Source organism: Jaculus jaculus, chromosome 1 (assembly GCF_020740685.1).
Source record: "Jaculus jaculus isolate mJacJac1 chromosome 1, mJacJac1.mat.Y.cur, whole genome shotgun sequence".
In the NCBI taxonomy this organism is placed as follows: Eukaryota; Metazoa; Chordata; class Mammalia; order Rodentia; family Dipodidae; genus Jaculus; species Jaculus jaculus.
This window is the reverse complement of record NC_059102.1, coordinates 331,802,679-331,819,891: the sequence shown is the minus strand read 5'-3', so window position 1 is coordinate 331,819,891 and position 17,213 is coordinate 331,802,679. Positions and strand designations below refer to the sequence as shown.

General features: G+C 47.0%; 1 protein-coding gene and 1 non-coding gene across 5 annotated transcripts in view; one reads left to right on the top strand and one right to left on the bottom strand.

The window, feature by feature from the left end:
• The window catches only part of Hhat (hedgehog acyltransferase), a 407,044-nt gene that overhangs the window by 335,811 nt on the left and 54,020 nt on the right, over nt 1–17,213 (bottom strand). For 3 of the 4 annotated variants that reach the window (XM_045141567.1, XM_045141568.1, XM_045141566.1), the window contains exon 3: nt 9,061–9,128. The exons of the other annotated variant lie outside the window; for it this stretch is intronic. In XM_045141567.1, the coding sequence (XP_044997502.1) occupies nt 9,061–9,128 (68 nt within the window). The remainder of the gene's footprint in view (nt 1–9,060; nt 9,129–17,213) is intronic. 4 annotated transcript variants of the gene reach the window in all.
• LOC123458079 lies at nt 3,075–3,190 on the top strand. Its single transcript, XR_006635379.1, has one exon. It is a non-coding gene; the product is annotated as a U5 spliceosomal RNA (small nuclear RNA).

Genomic DNA, 17,213 nt, shown 5'->3' with positions numbered 1-17,213 from the left:
AAAGGGCCTGCCTTACTACCAGTCTGCATCATCTATTCCTGTATCTCTTCCCTCACACAAAAAGGGTGGAGAGGGCTGGAGGATGGCATTTGCCTGCAAAGCCAAAGGACCCAGGTTCGATTCCCCAGGACCCATGTTAGCCAGATGCACAAGGGGCACACGCATCTGGAGTTCATTTGCAGTGGCTGGAGGCCCTGGCATGTGCCCATTTTGCCTCCCCCTCTCCCCTTCTCTCTCTCCCTCTTTCTCTGTCAAATAAATAAAAAATTTTAAAAGATTAGTTACCATTTTCTTTACCTTCACATCCAACATATTATTTAAAAAATAGCAAATACTCATTGTGTTTCAAATTCCTACATATCATCAGTGTGCATGTGTCTCGCTTAGAGACCATTTCTAATCCCTAACGACTCTGAGTTAAGCTTCGTTGTGCCTGGGTTCCTGAGATCGTAGCGCTTCTCTTCACATTCCGAGGTGGCACACTTGCCTTGATGGCCTATCCATCTCCAGACAAGTGCAGAAGACAACTTCTAAGGCCTTCTAGACTGAAAGGCGCTGCTCTCTGAATGAACTTGGCCCAATGCTTCATCAAACAACTGCTGGAAGTTTTCTCCTGTGTTGGTCTCCCTACAATAATCAGAACTGAATCAGCTTGGTGCTCACGAGTTTCCATTCTCCTTTCAAAATAAAACATTCTCCCTAATAAAATAATAAAATATATCTTTTCCTATAAATAGCTAAGTATTTCCTGACACCTTCGTGCTGTCCTGCACAGGTGAATAAGAAGCAAGCATGATGGCAACAGTGCCCTAAAGAGGGAGACAACATGGTGGGGACAGTGACCTAAAAAGGGAGACAAGCACCCTCACTCTCAGCATGTGAGCGTATGGTGAGCACGTGTATGTGGATACCAGAACCCACCATCGCATATCCTCCACTATTGCTCTTCCACCTAAGTTTTTGAGAAAACATTTGAGAAAGGGTCTCTCAATGAAAACTAGAACTCACTGATTCAGCTAGACTAGCTAGCTAACAATTCCCAGGGACCCTCCTGTCTCTACCTCCCAGCCTTGGGATAGAAGATGCACAATACCATGCCCACATCTTTATGCAGGTGATAAACATCAGATTTGGGCCTCAGACTTGTGAGGCCAACCTACCCACTGAGCCACCTCCCCTGCCTGGAGAAGGAACTGTTAAATCTCAAGAACCTAAGCAACATGAACGCCTTCCTTGAATATCAGCGACCTAGCGATCAACCTGAACTCCACAACATCCTGTGATCACAACACTCTTCCCACCTGGTTCCGACAGAGCACACTGGAAAATGCACACCCACATATGCACTTGGTGTGGTATGGATGGATTCTTCACCCCACGTAATAACTATATACACTTGGTATGATGTGGATGGATTCGTCTCCCCACTTTATATATCCATAGTTGTCCTGTTGTCCTGTTGTCCTAAAGCTGCAGTTTGATAAAGAAGGATGTTTATCTAGCTCCCAGTTTAGACCAGCTCTGGTGAGCACCTCAAGGTGGATAGTGTCATGACAGAAGCAAGATGAAGCTGGAAACCACAGAAACTAGGATCCTAGAGAGCCAAGTCAATCCCTGAAGACATCCCCCAGTGACCTACTAAACTTCCAGAAGGACCCACTTGAAGAGCTACGCCACCCTTGACATCAGTACACTGAGGACCACGCTTCTAACACAGGAGCCACCAAGAACACAATCACACTATCCAATCCAAATACTAAATGCCACACACACATACACACACAATTATTCTTACACTCTTCAAACTAGGAAAACACTAACTGTATTTTATAGAAAGTGTTTGGAGAAAAAAAGCTGTCATTTATGAACAAAGCTGATTCTCATGTCAGGAATCATGAAAAAAAAAAAAAAACAAATGAAATTCAGGGTTGGAGAGATAGCCTAGCAGTTAAGTTATCTGCCTGCAAAGCCAAAGGACCCAGTAGGACCCACATAAGCCAGATGCACAAGGTGACCATGCATCTGGAGTTTGTTTGCAGCTACTGAAGGCCATAGTATGCCCATTTCCCCACCCCCCATAAATAAAACGTTTAAAAAATGAAATTCAACATGAGCATGATGTGCTCACTCACAACCCCAGCACCTGGGAGGCAGAGGCAGAAGCAAGAGGGTGAGCTGTTCAAGATCACCCTCAGCTACATCGTGAGTTAAAAGACAGCCTAGGCTATAGGAGACCCTGTCTCAAAAGCAAAAACAAAAAAACCTGGGGATGTAACTCAGTTGGTAGAGAACGTGCCTAGCCCACATCTTTAATCCAAGATTAGGGAAGTAGAGACAGTAAGATCATGAGTTCAAGGCCAGCTGGGTACATAGGAAGACCCTGTCTCAGGGAAGGCAGGTGAGCCCCTATGCCTACTATAGTAACAGTAACATGATCTACACACGACACAACCGCACACAACTATACTCATTCACAAATGAGAAACTGAAAAGCCATGCGGCCTGCATGATAGGCGGATAGAAGCCACACCGAGCTCCTGAGTCAGAAGGTCCCCCTGGCTATCCATGTGACACCACACTGAGAGCAGGCTGGAGGGTCACAGGGCTTCTCAGTACTGTTGCTGTGACTTCAGTAAGTGTACACTGATTTTAAAAGAAAGAGAGTTTGAAGAAAATAAGAGGAAAAAATACAAAAGAAATGAAATGGAAATCACGCTCAGAGTCCCAATGCAAAAATGAATAAAGCCAAGTTCCTATGGCTGAACTAAGCTTAGAATCCAACCCCCAGACCTCTGCTTTGCCCCCTACTGGTGGCTCAAAGTACTTGCTGTGACTGCTAAGGTATGTGGGAGTCACACCTCTCATTTGCATACCCATAGTGCCTTGCACATAGCACAATCCTTCAACTTTAAACCAACATTTCTTTCTTCTACTGCACATTTCAAAGAATGACATGTTTATGCAGTCTCCCACACAGACAACCTGGAGCAGCAGTAGCTCTTGCTGCTGTGGGGCCACCATCAGTGCGTTAGGTGTCACAGTGACTGGTGAACAGAACTCCTAGATATGGTGGCATACTCTGGTTTCTCTTCAAATCGTATAAATCTTTCGCCTTTTACTAAAGATTTCCGTGGAGAGGAACAAATTTGAGTCCTTAGTCAATTTTTTGAGGCCTTGTTTTGGCAGGGCTTACAATAGTGTTGCAAAGTAAGACAATAGCCTTCTGAAAGAGGTCTTTAGATTTCCTTTCTATAGTGTAGGTTTTAAGATACTGCAGGTTGGAATCTTTCATTGCACTATAAGACCTAGGTTGAAATAGGTTGAAAATATTAAGGAGCCCTGTAAAACCTTCATGAAATGGGAGTAAGGTTTTGATGCAATATCCTTCATCTGCCTCACTCCGAGTAGCTACTGTCATTCCCTGGTGGCCTCCACCCCTTCCTTCCCCACGTGCTCCCAAAGCTGACACTTAACTTCATGGTCTCATTTCCTTCCAGCAGGGACTAACAGCTGTCACTTCATTATTTTAAGAGGTAATAACCTCTAAAAATGCTGACAGGCACCACTTTGAGGGAAGGAACTGAGAAAAGGAGCCATGATGTCTCCCAAAATGTCAGCCCCAAGTGGGTGAATTCAGCCTTCACTAGCGTAAGTAAGCCCTGTCCCATCACTCTGAGCTGTCTGCTAACGCCCCTCTGTTGAACTGTGTGTGCGTTCACTTTAACACATCTTCTAAAGTGGAACCCTACCTCCAAAAGGCATGAATTACCCGTTGGAAGACCTGTCCCAAAAGCTACTTCCCAGACATGGCCAATCAAATGACACCAAAGTTAAAAATCAGTATTTCCAAAGCCTGGGCCTCACACTCCCTTTCTGCTGTGAAAGCAAGATCAAGGCTGGCCTGGGCTACATGAAGCTCTGACCCCCAAATACAGAGAACAGGAGGAGGACTCCTGAGACCCTGTCCACTGCTCCCTGACACAGCCCACATTCCACACGTGCCCCAAAGCCCTTCACAGCCTACCCTTGCCTTGGTTCACTCACTCCTCATGCTCAGCCTTCCAGCCAGGTAAACCACCCCTCTCAAACCCTGCCACAGGCCCACCTTCCCTTCCTCCCTCTCCTTCCCAGCCTCCAAGCCCCCACACTGGAGGCAATCCAGCTGAAGTTACTCATAGCCAGTTCCATCAGAGGATGGCTGGCTGTGTCATTTCCACACTGTCTCACCTGTGCCCCATGTTCACAGCCCAGAGAGCAGAGACTGAGCCTGGCATTTGACAGTAAGCCCAGCCCCAGCCCAGCCCTCCCAAGACCTCTTACCCAGTGTGCACTCTTCTTGACAGCATACGTATTTGGTGGTTTTATTCAAAGTATTAAAATAAATAAGCATGTATAAATTAGCTAGATCTTCAGAGGTAAAACTTAAGCTGAGCCGGGCATGGTGGCGCACGCCTTTGATCCCAGCACCCGGGAGGCAGAGATAGGAGGATCGCCGTGAGTTTAAGGCCACCCTGAGACTACATAGCAAATTCCAGGTCAGCCTGGGCTAGGGTGAGACCCTACCTCAGAAAAACAAAAAGTAAAAAAATAAAAAAACTTAAGCTGTTTCAGACCCGACAGCTGACTAAGCATCAGCCAGGGAACGTGGTCGTGAGGCGGCTCCCACGTCATTTTCCTACGTCACTGGAGGAAAGCCCAGCAGGAAGAGAGCAGCAGCCAGGTGAGGAGGTGCACACCGGCCACCCCAGCGCTTGAAAGTCAAGGCAGGGGGATCGGAAGTTCAGGCCTAGCCTAGAGAGTTCAAGTTCAGGGCTAGCCTAGACTACCTAGAGAGTTCAGAACCCGCCTGGGCTACAAAGACCCTGCCTCGAAAGAAGGGAGAAGGGGAAAGGGAACTGACTGCCCTGGCAGACCCGCATGTGCTGATGAGGCAAGGGGCTGCACTCAACCCCCGGCTACACAAAGACCACCAGCCCCAACTGCCACAGGAGGCCTCTGGAGCCTGCAGGAGGGTGGGCAGACAGCATTCACTCTCAGGCCAGGAGAGTAGCCTGGGCACAGGCTCTGTGGCATATGAACTTTCCACAAGGGATTGTGCACACACGCCCACCAGCTCCCCACCAGAACTGGAGTCCTCACATAAGAGAGAAGACCTAAGTGTGTTCTTGACTCCGGCTTTGTCATCCAATCCCTCACATCCCCAAAACGGAGGATCTGCTCCTTGGCATGCCAAATGAAGCTTCCCTTGGAGTCACCTCACCATCAACCCACCAAGTCCCGTGACTCTTCGATCTCATGAAACCCACTTCTGCAGGCTCAGTGCAGCCAGCTCCTCCCCCAGGAGCAGCATGCGATATCTGGCGTCCATGGTGTCTCCCCTGCTGTGGCTGTGGACACGGTCCCCATGGCATTGACCTGCAGGCCCTTGGGCTTATCTTTCAATGCAGTCACTCTTCCCCACAGTTAAACTCAATAAAATACACAAAAGATATAACTGTAATTAAATTCTAAACCTGCTGAGGAGACACCATGGGGAAAAGGTTGAAAAGCAAAATAAAAATGTACAAATAACTTTGTTGTAATAGGGCATATGACCCAATCCATGACAACTTCCATCACATGATCATTTATTTCTTTTGCTGATTTGGACCTGGTTGGATTCCCTGAGGCTTCACCTATGGTGTCTGTGGGGGGAGAGGGGTCAGAAAGCAATTAAGATGAGATTACGTCATTAGGGTGGAGCCTCTGACAGAATTCTGATGTGGCTCTGTGTGTGTGTGTGTGTTGTTTTTCACATTATAATCCAAGCTGGCCTCAAACTTCAATGATCTTCCTACCTCAGTATCCCAATTTCTGAGATTACAGGCATGCAAGACCACATCCATCTCCTGGTTGTCTTGCAAGAGAGACTGAATGCAGACAGTTCCCTGGCAGCTGATGCCCTGTGCCACCCTGGGACTCTGCCAATAAGGCCATCACCACATGAGGCCCCCTCAAACTTGCACCTCCAGCACTGTGAACCAAAGTAAACCCTTTCTCTAAATAAAGTAGCATGTTGTGGGGGTGTTTTGTTATAACAATGAAAAACTGATTAATACCCCTTCACACCACACAACTCAATCCATGACTGTTGTCTTTGTTCACTTATGTATTGTTGGTCTGTCCTTACGAGGGGATACTAGGTGGAACCCACTTTGTATGGTCTGACACAGTTCCCAGCACTCAATATGGACTTGAGCACAGAGGTAAAGAGAAATGAGGAAGCATCAGGAAGCACGAGCACAAAGTCCATCCTCAGTTTCAACCAGTGCTTCCATAACATGGCGACAGGCCGGCTGAGGTCTGCAGTGTAAGAGCCGGCTGAGAGGCAGCTGGTCACACTGCATTCACATTACTCTTGTTGTATGTCAGACGGGATTTAGAATCACCATGGAAACAAACCTCTGGGCATTTCTGTAAGGGGTTTTCTAAATTAGCTTAATTAAGGTGGGAAGAGCCCACTCTAATTCCATGGGTGGACAGTATCAAAAGGAGAGGGAATCTGAGCATGAGCGTTCATGAATCTCTCTCTGCCCTTCCTCCCTCACTCGCACTTCTCGTTCTTCCTTCTGCTGATGTGATGATGTGATACAAGTTTGCTTCTCCTGCCATGCTTTCCCACCGTGGCAGACACTACCTTTGGAACTGCAGGTGAACTGTACTCTTTCCTTGCCTAAGCTGCTTCTGCAAAGAGAGATGAAGGCTGGTGCTCAGCTCACTTTCTCCTTTTTATATTCAGTCCAGGACCCCAGCCTCTGACATGGGGCTGCCCTCATTCACAGTGGGTCTTTCCATCTCAACCAACCTAATCGAGAAACTCCCTCACAGACACACCCAGAGCCTTGTCTCCTAGGTTGTGGTGGTGGTTTATATTAATGGGAGTCATTTTATATCTAAACCATCTCACATTAATGCCAATCTGGTGGCACTGAGCAGGTAGGTTGTAGAGGTTTGGGAGGCGGAGTTTTGCTGTAGGAAGTCTGTAACTGTGGGTGGGCCTGGACATGTCACCTGCCACACTCAGCTCACTTTCCCCTTCCTCTCTGCTGGAGATGTGACCTCACGGTCCTCGTTCTTCAGCCTCCTGAAGGCGGGAACTAGAGACAAGTACAACCACACCGACTACTATCTTACTGTGACTGTGACTAGAATGAGGACCACAGCAGCACTAGCTTGCCCACCACTTGCTATGGTCTCCAAGAAGGGGACACTGATCAAGGAGTGTCCAGATCCCCAGGGCAGAACAGCTTCAGCTCCCCCATCTGAGACACTCACCAACGATTGCCATTTTCTCTCTAAGTGGAGAACTCCAGGGCACCTAGCCCCTTCCCATGGTAACGGGAGCAAGTTCAAGCCCTCTGACCCTATTCACCCTGATGAACCTGAAAAGGACTAACAAAAATAAGAAACATGCAAGCAGATTCAATTTACATCAAGTTTCTCATGGAAACATCCAGGTGGGTGGAGCAGCTCAAACCAAAAGAAACACCATGCACAGCAAGGCACTCCGGCTAGTCCCAGACAACATGAGCTTTTATCTGGCATAATGTCTGCAGACAGCCAGGGCTGAAAGAAGTGAGAAGCTACCCTAGCAGGTCACAGTTAAAGTCACTCTGTCACAAGTCTAAGGCCTGCAGCTGTCCAGCCAGGACAGAGAGCGCCCACTGCGGAAATGACTGTCTTCGAAACATCCATCATGAAGTAAGATATTTAGAATGTGAAGGGCTATTTTATGCCCCAAACCAGCCCATACCAACTGCCTGGACCTCTATCTGGTACCCTATACAGAGCAGAAATAAACAGCGACTTAAAACATTTTTAAAACATCTGGAACAGAAAAACAAACCTGAGTAAGGCCCTGGGTCTCTACAGCCCAAGTCAACAGTGAAGTGAGGTCCTGGGTAACTGCGGGGTATAAATGAGAAGCAGCTCAGGAAGGAGATTCTGGTGGGGGAAGGGGCTGGTACCACCACAGCATCTCCAGAACACAGTGGTATAGTCGCATCAAGGCTGGGATGAAGCAGACAGTGCCTTGCCTGCTTCCAAAGAGGAAGAGGTGACAAAGGAGCTGGCGCCACCATGGCAGTGCCCTGCGGAAGGGAGGAATCCCCACATGCTCAGCGGCAGCATGGTTGGAAGGGATGCACAGGCTGAAGGAGGGCAGCCACCCAGTTGCAGCATTTGGTACAGGAGCCACGTTGGCTTCCAACAGATAATTACAGATATAACAACAGACATTAATGCTTCAAAAAGGGCTTCCAAAAGCTAGACATGATGGTACACACCTGTAACCCCAGCACTTTAGAGGCTGAGACAGGAGGACTGCCACAAGTTCAAGGCCAGCCTTGGGTACATAGCAAGATACCACCTTAAAACTAAATTTAAAAGTTAAATTAAAAAGGTTGGGAATAAGCCAGGCGTGGTGGCACACACCCTTAATCCAAGCACTCAGGAGGCAGAGGTAGGGGAATCACCATTAGTTCGAGGCCACCCTGGGACTATATAGTGAATTCTACATCAGCCTCTGCTAGACTGAGACTCTACCTCAAAGAACTTTAAAAAGGGGGGGGTGGGATGTTGTTAAAGTACTTGCTTAGCATACACAAAGCCCTGGGTTTGATCTCCCAACACTGCATGAACCAAGCATGGTGTTATCATGTAATCCCAGTACTTGGGATATAGAGACAGGAAGAGCAGATGTTTAAGGTCATCTTTAGCTACATAACCTGTTTGAGAGCTGCCTGGGCTACATGAGACCCTGTCAAAACAGTGGGGAAGGGACTTCAAGAGCTGTACCATAGCTAAAACTACAGGGTTCTGGTATCTGAAGAGGAGACAGGGGACAAGAAGACACAGCCTGAGGGGAGCACCCAGTCCAGCACCACACACTCCTACCTTTGCAATAGAAAGGCACAGACTCCAAACTGTCCCTGAACACTATTCTATTCCTGGGTCAGTACCAAACACAAAACTAAGGCCACACATTGAGCACTCAGACAGTTCTCCTCTTATTTACTATACCTTCTTAAGTCCTCCGAAAAACGTGTCCGTCTCCAGCTCAAATTCCCGGTCCAGCTCCTCTTCATGTTCTGACAAGTAAAACAATCTCTTTCAGTCACAAGTCTAAATAGAAATGGTTTGGGGTTGGGCTAGAGAGATGGTTTAGTGGTTAAGCACTTGCCTGTGAAGCCTAAGGATCCCGGTTCAAGGCTCGATTCCCCAGGACCCACATTAGCCAGATGCATAAGGTGGTGCATGCGTCTAGAGTTCATTTGCAGTGGCTGGAGGCCCTGGCGTACCCATTCTCTCTCTGTCTCTCTCTTCTCTCTGTCTCTTTCTCTCTCTGTCTGTCACTCTCAAATAAATAAATAAAAATGAATAACATATTTTAAAAAAAGAAAAAGAAATGGGTTGGGGCTGAAAAGCAGAAGCACTAAGAGAAACTGAATGGGTCCTGTGGACTCCATGGTAAACAAAAGACCTGCATGTTCCCTAACCTTCTTCCCAGAATTCTGTGACCTATGTCCTAGAAACTCATGGTGGCACTAATGGAAATGTCTCTCTACTTGTAATAAAGGTCACAAAGGGATAAAAGTGCCCAACACAGGGAAACAGAAGGAGTGGATATGACACTCACTGTAGTGGCTAAGATACTTTTACATGGACCATAAACACTGTGGTGACTGTGACTGCATTACATGACACAGCAGTGTGGTGGCCATGACTGTGTCATATGATACAACAGTGTGGTAACTATGATTGCATTATATGATATAATAGTGTGGTGACAGAATGGTAACATAGTATTGTTAAGTGGAATCAACTCTGCTCGTAAGCATGTTCATAAGCAAACAATGCAACTGATTTTTAATAAGTAACAAATTCATCATGCAAACAGTTTTTGAGGGTGTAGGATAAGTGGGCCCTGCCACATGAGAGACAAGGAATGAAAGTGGTGTGATGCTGAGGAGATGCTCAAGGCAAGAAGAAACCACCAGAGTGCCAATGAGCACCCGGCTACCATGTTCTTCATTCTGAAGTCAAGGCAGCACCCAGGGGACAGCTGGAAGGTTGTGGTAGTTTGAATGTGAAAAGTTGCCAAAGACACATGTGTTTGAACACTTAACACTTGGCACAGTTAGGACAGGTAATGGAACCTTTAAGAGGAAGAAGAGTCTCCAGGGCGGGCCTTGAGGCACTGCAGCCCAGCCCTGCTTGTTCTCGCTACCTCCTCCCTACTGATGTGAAGACGTGACACAAGCCTCCCACTCCTGCCACACTTTCCCCACCAGGATCCAACTTCCCTGGAAATTGTAAACAGAAACCCTTTCCTTTCTTAGTCTGCTCTGACTGGGTATTTTGTCCCAGCACTTAGAAATAAACTGACATAGTAGTTATGGGTGAGCACAAAAGAACATTCTAAACTGGAGATAAGGACATGGTGTCCAAAGTATAAGGGCAGAGACCAAAACACCAAGACAGCTGAGAATCCACCAAAAAGGAATGAAGAGCACATAGACAAGATAAGGAAATCAATGCCTAGCAAACCAGCAGAAGTACAGAAAATGCTAGATACTGAGAAAGAGACAGACGAAAGGGAAACCAGGAGAGAGCAGTGTCTCTAAATAAAACACAACCATGAAAGGGGGCTTGTGGCCAGGCATGGTGGCACACGCCTTTAATCCCAGCACTTGGGAGACAGAGGTAGGAGAATTGCTATGAGTTCAAGGCCACCCTGAGACTCCATAGTGAACTCCAGGTCAACCTGGGATAGAGCAAAACCCTACTTCGAAAACAAAAAACAACAAAACAAAGGTGGCTTGTGTCACAACAGAAAGGAAGGATGGACAGACAGACACACAGGGTGCAAGCAACAGTGTCAGCCCCACCCACAGGCAACACTGCCCTAAGGAACAGAAAAGGGGCCACCTTGGCCATGGGATCCACGTGACACAACTCAGACCAGCCCAAGTCGTGTCACTTGTGCCCCAGCAGTGCCAGGAATTGTGTGGCTGTGGTAGTGGCAGGTCCTCTATGACAGCTGCCCACAGCACCATCCGCGTTGTGTGGTGCCGACTCAAGTCCAAGAAGGCAAGGTAGGACAGAAAGACAGAAAATTAAAGAACATGGAAGAGAAGGGATCCCCTCATGCCACTGGCTGGGCATCAAGAGTTTCCAAAATAGGATCAGGATCTGAGCTTATAATCCAAACACACATCTCGGGGCTGGGAGATGGCTCGTTAAAGGCACTGTTGACGACAGCTCCATGTTGCTGGGATGGACATCTAAACCAGATACTCTTTATGGGAGGAGGGAGTTTATTTCAAACTTACAGATCCAGGAGAAGTTCCATCAGTGGCAGAAGACGCTGGCTCCCTTTCATAGATTCAAGCAGAGAGAAACCACCACACAGCCAGAAAAAACCAAAAGCAGCAACAGGGACCCAGTCAGCGCTCAGGCCTCTCTGCCCACCTTTGGGCTAGAAAGCAGATCCACCCCCAGGGAGACCTTAGGGCTGGACCCCAGGATCCATACCCAGTGACACCTTCTCCAGCTGCCAAGTTATACGCTCAAGAAAGCACCTGAGTCTATGGGGGACGCACATTCAAACTACCACAGGCATGTATGTCTTAAGGCCGGGGAGATGGTTCAGTGGTTAAAGACGCTTGCAAAAGCTGATGGCACAGATTTGATTCCTCAGCACCAACTGCCACAAACATCTGGAGTTCATTTGCAGTGGCTAAAGGCCCTGGCATGCGCGCACTCTCTCTCTCATGAATTTTAAAAAACTTTAAAAAGAAAGCAAGTCTTATCTTCCTTGTAACAGAGTAAGAATTCCTTTAGCCATTTGACATGTTTTGCTCTGGTCAGCCTGTGACCTTGTCCAGGGGAGTGGGTATGTAGCTCAGTGCACACACCCTATCATCTTGTTTACTAAAGAATAAATCCAAGCACTTTTATTCAGTCTTTTAAACCCTTTGAACAATGCAACTTCAGAAGCCTCCAAAACTGTACATGTGGCAATTAATAAAATGCTGATGTGCAACTCTCTCCTGAGCAGCCCACTCTTGGTTGTGTCCTGCTCTTTTTCCAGTGAGACTCTGCCTCCTTTAATACCTGTGCTCAAGTATATACTGAACCCTTTCTTTTTCTGGTGGGGGGACAGATGCAAGGTAGGGTCTTGCTGTGGCCTCAAACTCATGATGATCTCCCTACCTCTGCCTCCGTAGTGCTGGGATTAAAGGCGTGCGCCATCACACCTTGCTGAAACCTTTCATTAAAAAATCAACTCTGGGGCTGGAGAGATGGCATAGCGGTTAAGCGCTTGCCTGTGAAGCCTAAGGATCCCGGTTCGAGGCTCGGTTCCCCAGGTCCCACGTTAGCCAGATGCACAAGGGGGCGCACGCGTCTGGAGTTTGTTTGCAGAGGCTGGAAGCCCTGGCGCGCCCATTCTCTCTCTCCCTCTATCTGTCTTTCTCTCTGTGTCTGTCACTCTCAAATAAATAAATAAAAAATTTAAAAAAAAAATCAACTCTGGCCGGGCGTGGTGGCACACACCTTTAATCCCAGCACTCGGGAGGCAGAGGTAGGAGAATCACCGTGAGTTCAAGGCCATCCTGAGGCTCCATAGTGAATTCCAGGTCAGCCTGGGCTAGAGTGAGACCCTACCTCGAAAAACAAAAACAGAAAAAAAAAAAAATCAACTCTACTTTACACAGATTAGTTCCAAAATTGTTTTCTAAAGCTAAGAATCCAAAACAAGGCATAGTGGCACAAACCTATAATCCTAGTACCAGGGAGACCGAGGCAGGTGGATCACACTGAGGCTACCAGAGGCTCTATAGTGAACTCCAGGCCAGTTTGAACTACAAAATAAGACCCTGAAGAACACAACTAATAAAAATACAATAAAATCCTGCTTTTACCTGCTTAGAGATCTTTTCTGAAAAGAACTTGGGTGCTCTATAGGCTATAGCAAAAACTTCTGAAATGTTATTAAAAGGGTGGAAAACCAGGTGCAGCTGTTCACACTTACAATTCCAGCACTTAAGAGACAGATGTGGAAGGATCACCAAGGGTTCAAGGCCAGCCTGGGCTACATAGTAAATTCCATCCAAGTCAACTTAAGCTACAAAGTAAGATCTATCTCAAAACAAAACAAACACCAAACGACAAAAACAAAGCGGAAAGTGGGCCTCCCTGCCTCATCCTGCTCCTGCTGTGGCCTCAGTCACACAGCACGAGACCTCCAGAACCGTCAGAAGGGAACACAAGTGAAGCAGGGCAAAGACTGGAGCCTTGTCTCTTCTTTGTTGAGAGCACATCCATAAACAGTGAATGGACAGGCTAACCAGGCTGGACCATAGCTCCCTCTAGTGGGAAAACTCTCCTGATAGCTTCCTACAGCCTAGGCGAAAGACCATATTCATCCAGGAGAGTCCAGGGCCCAAGAACAAGGGCTCCGCTTCCTTCACTAGTTGGAAGAATTCTGTTCTGTGCAAACAGGAACGCCAGGATGATAGCCTACTCCACACTGCCCAGTGGAAGGCCCACTGACACTCAACTGTAATTTGAAACTTTCTAACAGCAGCAGACTAAACTATTTTATTTATCTAAAATGTTGTTTCATGGGCTGGAGAGATGGTTCAGCGATTCAAGTGCTTGCCTGCAAAACCAAAGGACCCAGTTTCGATTCTCCAGGACCCACGTAAGCCAGATGCACAAGGTAACACATGAGTCTGGAGTTGATTTGCAGCGGCTGGAGGCCGTGCCGCACCCATTTTTCTCTGTCTCTCTCTCTACCAAATAAATAACATTAACTTTAAAATTTTATTTAAAAAATTTAAACTCTGGTTCAATGTGAATCTTAAATAATTATTAGTAAGTTATTTTACATCCTCTTGTGTGTGTGTGCATGCATGCACACGCAGGTGTGTAAAACACATGTGCTACCGTGTGCCTGAGGCAGTCAGGGAACGACCTAGAGGTGGCGTTCCCCAGTGTCTTATCTTGAAACAGGGTCTCTCTGGTAGTTTGCTTCTGTGAATGCACGGTTAGCTGGCCCCTGAGCCTTCCACAGCTGTGAGTGCAGGGATTACAGATTTGCACGCTATTTGCATCTGGCTGTCTGTGGATTCAGGGATCTGCACTCTGGTCGTCAGGCTTGCTCAGCAAGTGCTTTTAACAACTCAGCAATCTCCACAGCCCACTTCCCATTTTTGTGAGGCAGTGTCACTACAGAGCCCAGGAGGACCTTGAGTTCCAGATCCTCCTACCCCAGCCAACTAAGTGCTGGGAAGGCAGGCATGTTCCACCACACCTACATGTGTGTGTCCCTACATTCCCTTTTTCTTACTAGCCTTTTTTTCTGTCTTCCTCTCAGCACATCTCAGGTGAGACTAGCATTATTCAAGTGCTAATTGGCCCGAAGGGGAGGGTGGCTGCACCACTGCACAGCATAAAATCCCCCTTTCACAACTGGACACCTCTTACAAGTCAACCAGGCTTGATTTTGTGAGACAGATAAGTGCATTAGATATGATATCAAATTTAAATCACAATATTCATAACCCTGAAACCACCTTGACAGGACACGGGATATACTAAATATAGTCCCTTCTGCTCTGGGTCTACTAAAACAACGAACTCTAAAGAATTAATTTCGCCGGGCGTGGTGATGCACACCTTTAATCCCAGCACTTAGGAGGCAGAGGTAGGAGGATTGCCATGAGTTCAAGGCCACCCTAGGACTACAGAGTGAATTCCAGGTCAGCCTGAGCTAGAGTGAGACCCTACCTCAAAAAAAAGAAAAAAGAATTACAATTTCCCCAGGAAGAGATTTCATGCAGTTCTGATGACTTACTAATATATGCATGCAGTCTGGCCTGTTTCCTATTTTCCATAAAATTGTAACAAGTAATAATAATAATAAACTGTAACAATACTGCAGAAAAAACAATAATGTTGAAACTATGAGACTCTCATTTGGCCAAACTATAAAGAAATTCATTTTCTTTCAAGCAACAATGAATTTATGAATCTAAGTTCCTGTTTAAGAAACCCTTTTAGAACAATGAAGGCCATTGCCAAAGCATTTGGTTAACCACCAGAGCTAAAAGGTAAGACACTGTGGTGTGGAGACGCCACAGGCTACAGTCAGAGGACATTGAGAGACCACTCTGGAACTGAGAAGGAAACCAGTTCCTCTTGGCTATCCCTCATAACACTGAAGAGTGCTATGAAAATTGCTGGGGGACAATGTCACCAACAGCCTGAACAAGCAAAGTATCCTGCAAGCTATGAAATCAAACAGCTGGACAGGATGTACACACCTATGCAAAAGTGGCACACAGCCTATGCAGGTCACCAACTGTTCTCCAGTTGGATATGAGGTCAACTCAGTGGAAGAGAATTCATACCCGGCACTGGGAACCAAGTGAGGATCCTAAGATAGGAAACTCCAGAGGGAACCCACCACTGCTTTTTTGCTAAGAAGGGTTTATAGACCTTAAAAGTCTCCCATATAACTATGCTTGTCCCCTTTCATCCAAGGTGCTCCCACCTTTGGTTGAAGATTCTGTTTTAGTTTACAGATGGCAGAGAATACTGGAGAAATCCACAATCCACCAATATAAGAAAAGATAGCTGACTGCCTACCACAAGACATGTCACCTCTTCCACACCTTCCGGGGCCCAGGACGCCGTGCAGAAGCATCAATCTTAACCTGAGTCCTTCTGGCACTGCTAACCTAACCACAGGTGCCAGGGAGATGGCGCAGACACAGTGGTCACTCAGACCTCATCAGAGCAGAACCCAGAGACGACCGAAAGCTCAACACCAAATCAGGCTTCTATTATGCCCATCAAGGCTCAGGAAACATTGTGGAAGACGGGGGTAGCAACACTGTAAGAACTACTGGCTGCAGAGGAATATCCCGTGGCATGGTCCCCCCATACAGAGAGATGGACTGAGGCCTTCATGACCCCACAGTGAACACCAGTAACCCCACTGAGGGGGGCTCTCAATGGAATGGGGGCAGGGGAGAGGGATATAAGAATATAACCTGTTAAAAAACTGAAAATAAAAGAAACCAGTTTAGAAAGCACGCTCTCAAACTCACTATGTAGCTGAGTATGACCTTGAACTCCTGACCCTCCTGTCTCTACCCCCAAGGTGTTGGGAGTACAGGCATCAGCACCACCCAGTCTTAAATTAGCTAAAAGTTCACAGTATCAAGACAGATTTGACTAATGCAGAAGAAGCTGAGACAAGCAACCGCCCTCAGAACCTCTCAGGACACCTTGCCAGGCAAGGTGTCCACACTCTACCTACTGTTAACTCAAACTCAGTGGAGCAATGGACAACTGCAAAGGGACAGAAGCCCTCTGGGCCTGGGAGTTCCCCCCTCACATACTGGCTGATAAGGTACAACCAGAAGGGGTGTGTGTGTGTGTGTGTGTGTGTGTGTGTGTGTGTGTGCGTGTGTGTCCATCCATCCAGACTTTTTCCTATGTGAGGGAGATTTTCTTTGTCTCCCCACTCCCTTTTGGCTTGGACGTCCTGCTAGCCTTCCTTTGGGACCTTAATGGTCCCTAAAATAAACCTCATAATTCATAATTTATCCTTCTCAGAGTCTGTGTTTTCAATTCTTTGCTAACTCGGATAAGGACCGAAAGAGTTGGGGTTCACAGTCCTGACATCTCCTACATCTTGATGGAATGTAGCCCCTCCCCTGACCCAGAATCCTGCATCATTCCCGCTGAACATCTTCAGCTCCTAGCCCTGTGTTTAAGCCTACATTAAGACATCTTTAGGGCTGGAGAAATGGCTTAGCGGTTAAGGCATTTGCCTGTGAAGCCAAAGGACCTAGGTTCGATTCCCCAGGACCCACGTAAGCCAGATGCTCAAGGGGCACATACATCTGGAGTTTGTTTGCAGTGGCTAGAGGCCCTGGTATGCCCATTGTCTCTCTCCCTCTCTCTCTCTCTCTTTCTCTGTCTCTCTCTGATTGCAAATAAATAAATAAAATTTAAAAAAATCTTTAATAAGGCCATGCCTTTAATCCCAGCACCCAGGAGGCTGAGGTAGGAGGATCACTGTGAGTTCCAGGTCAGCCTGAGCTAGAGCAAAACCTGACCTCACAAAATATATATCTTAGCTGGGCATGGTGGCA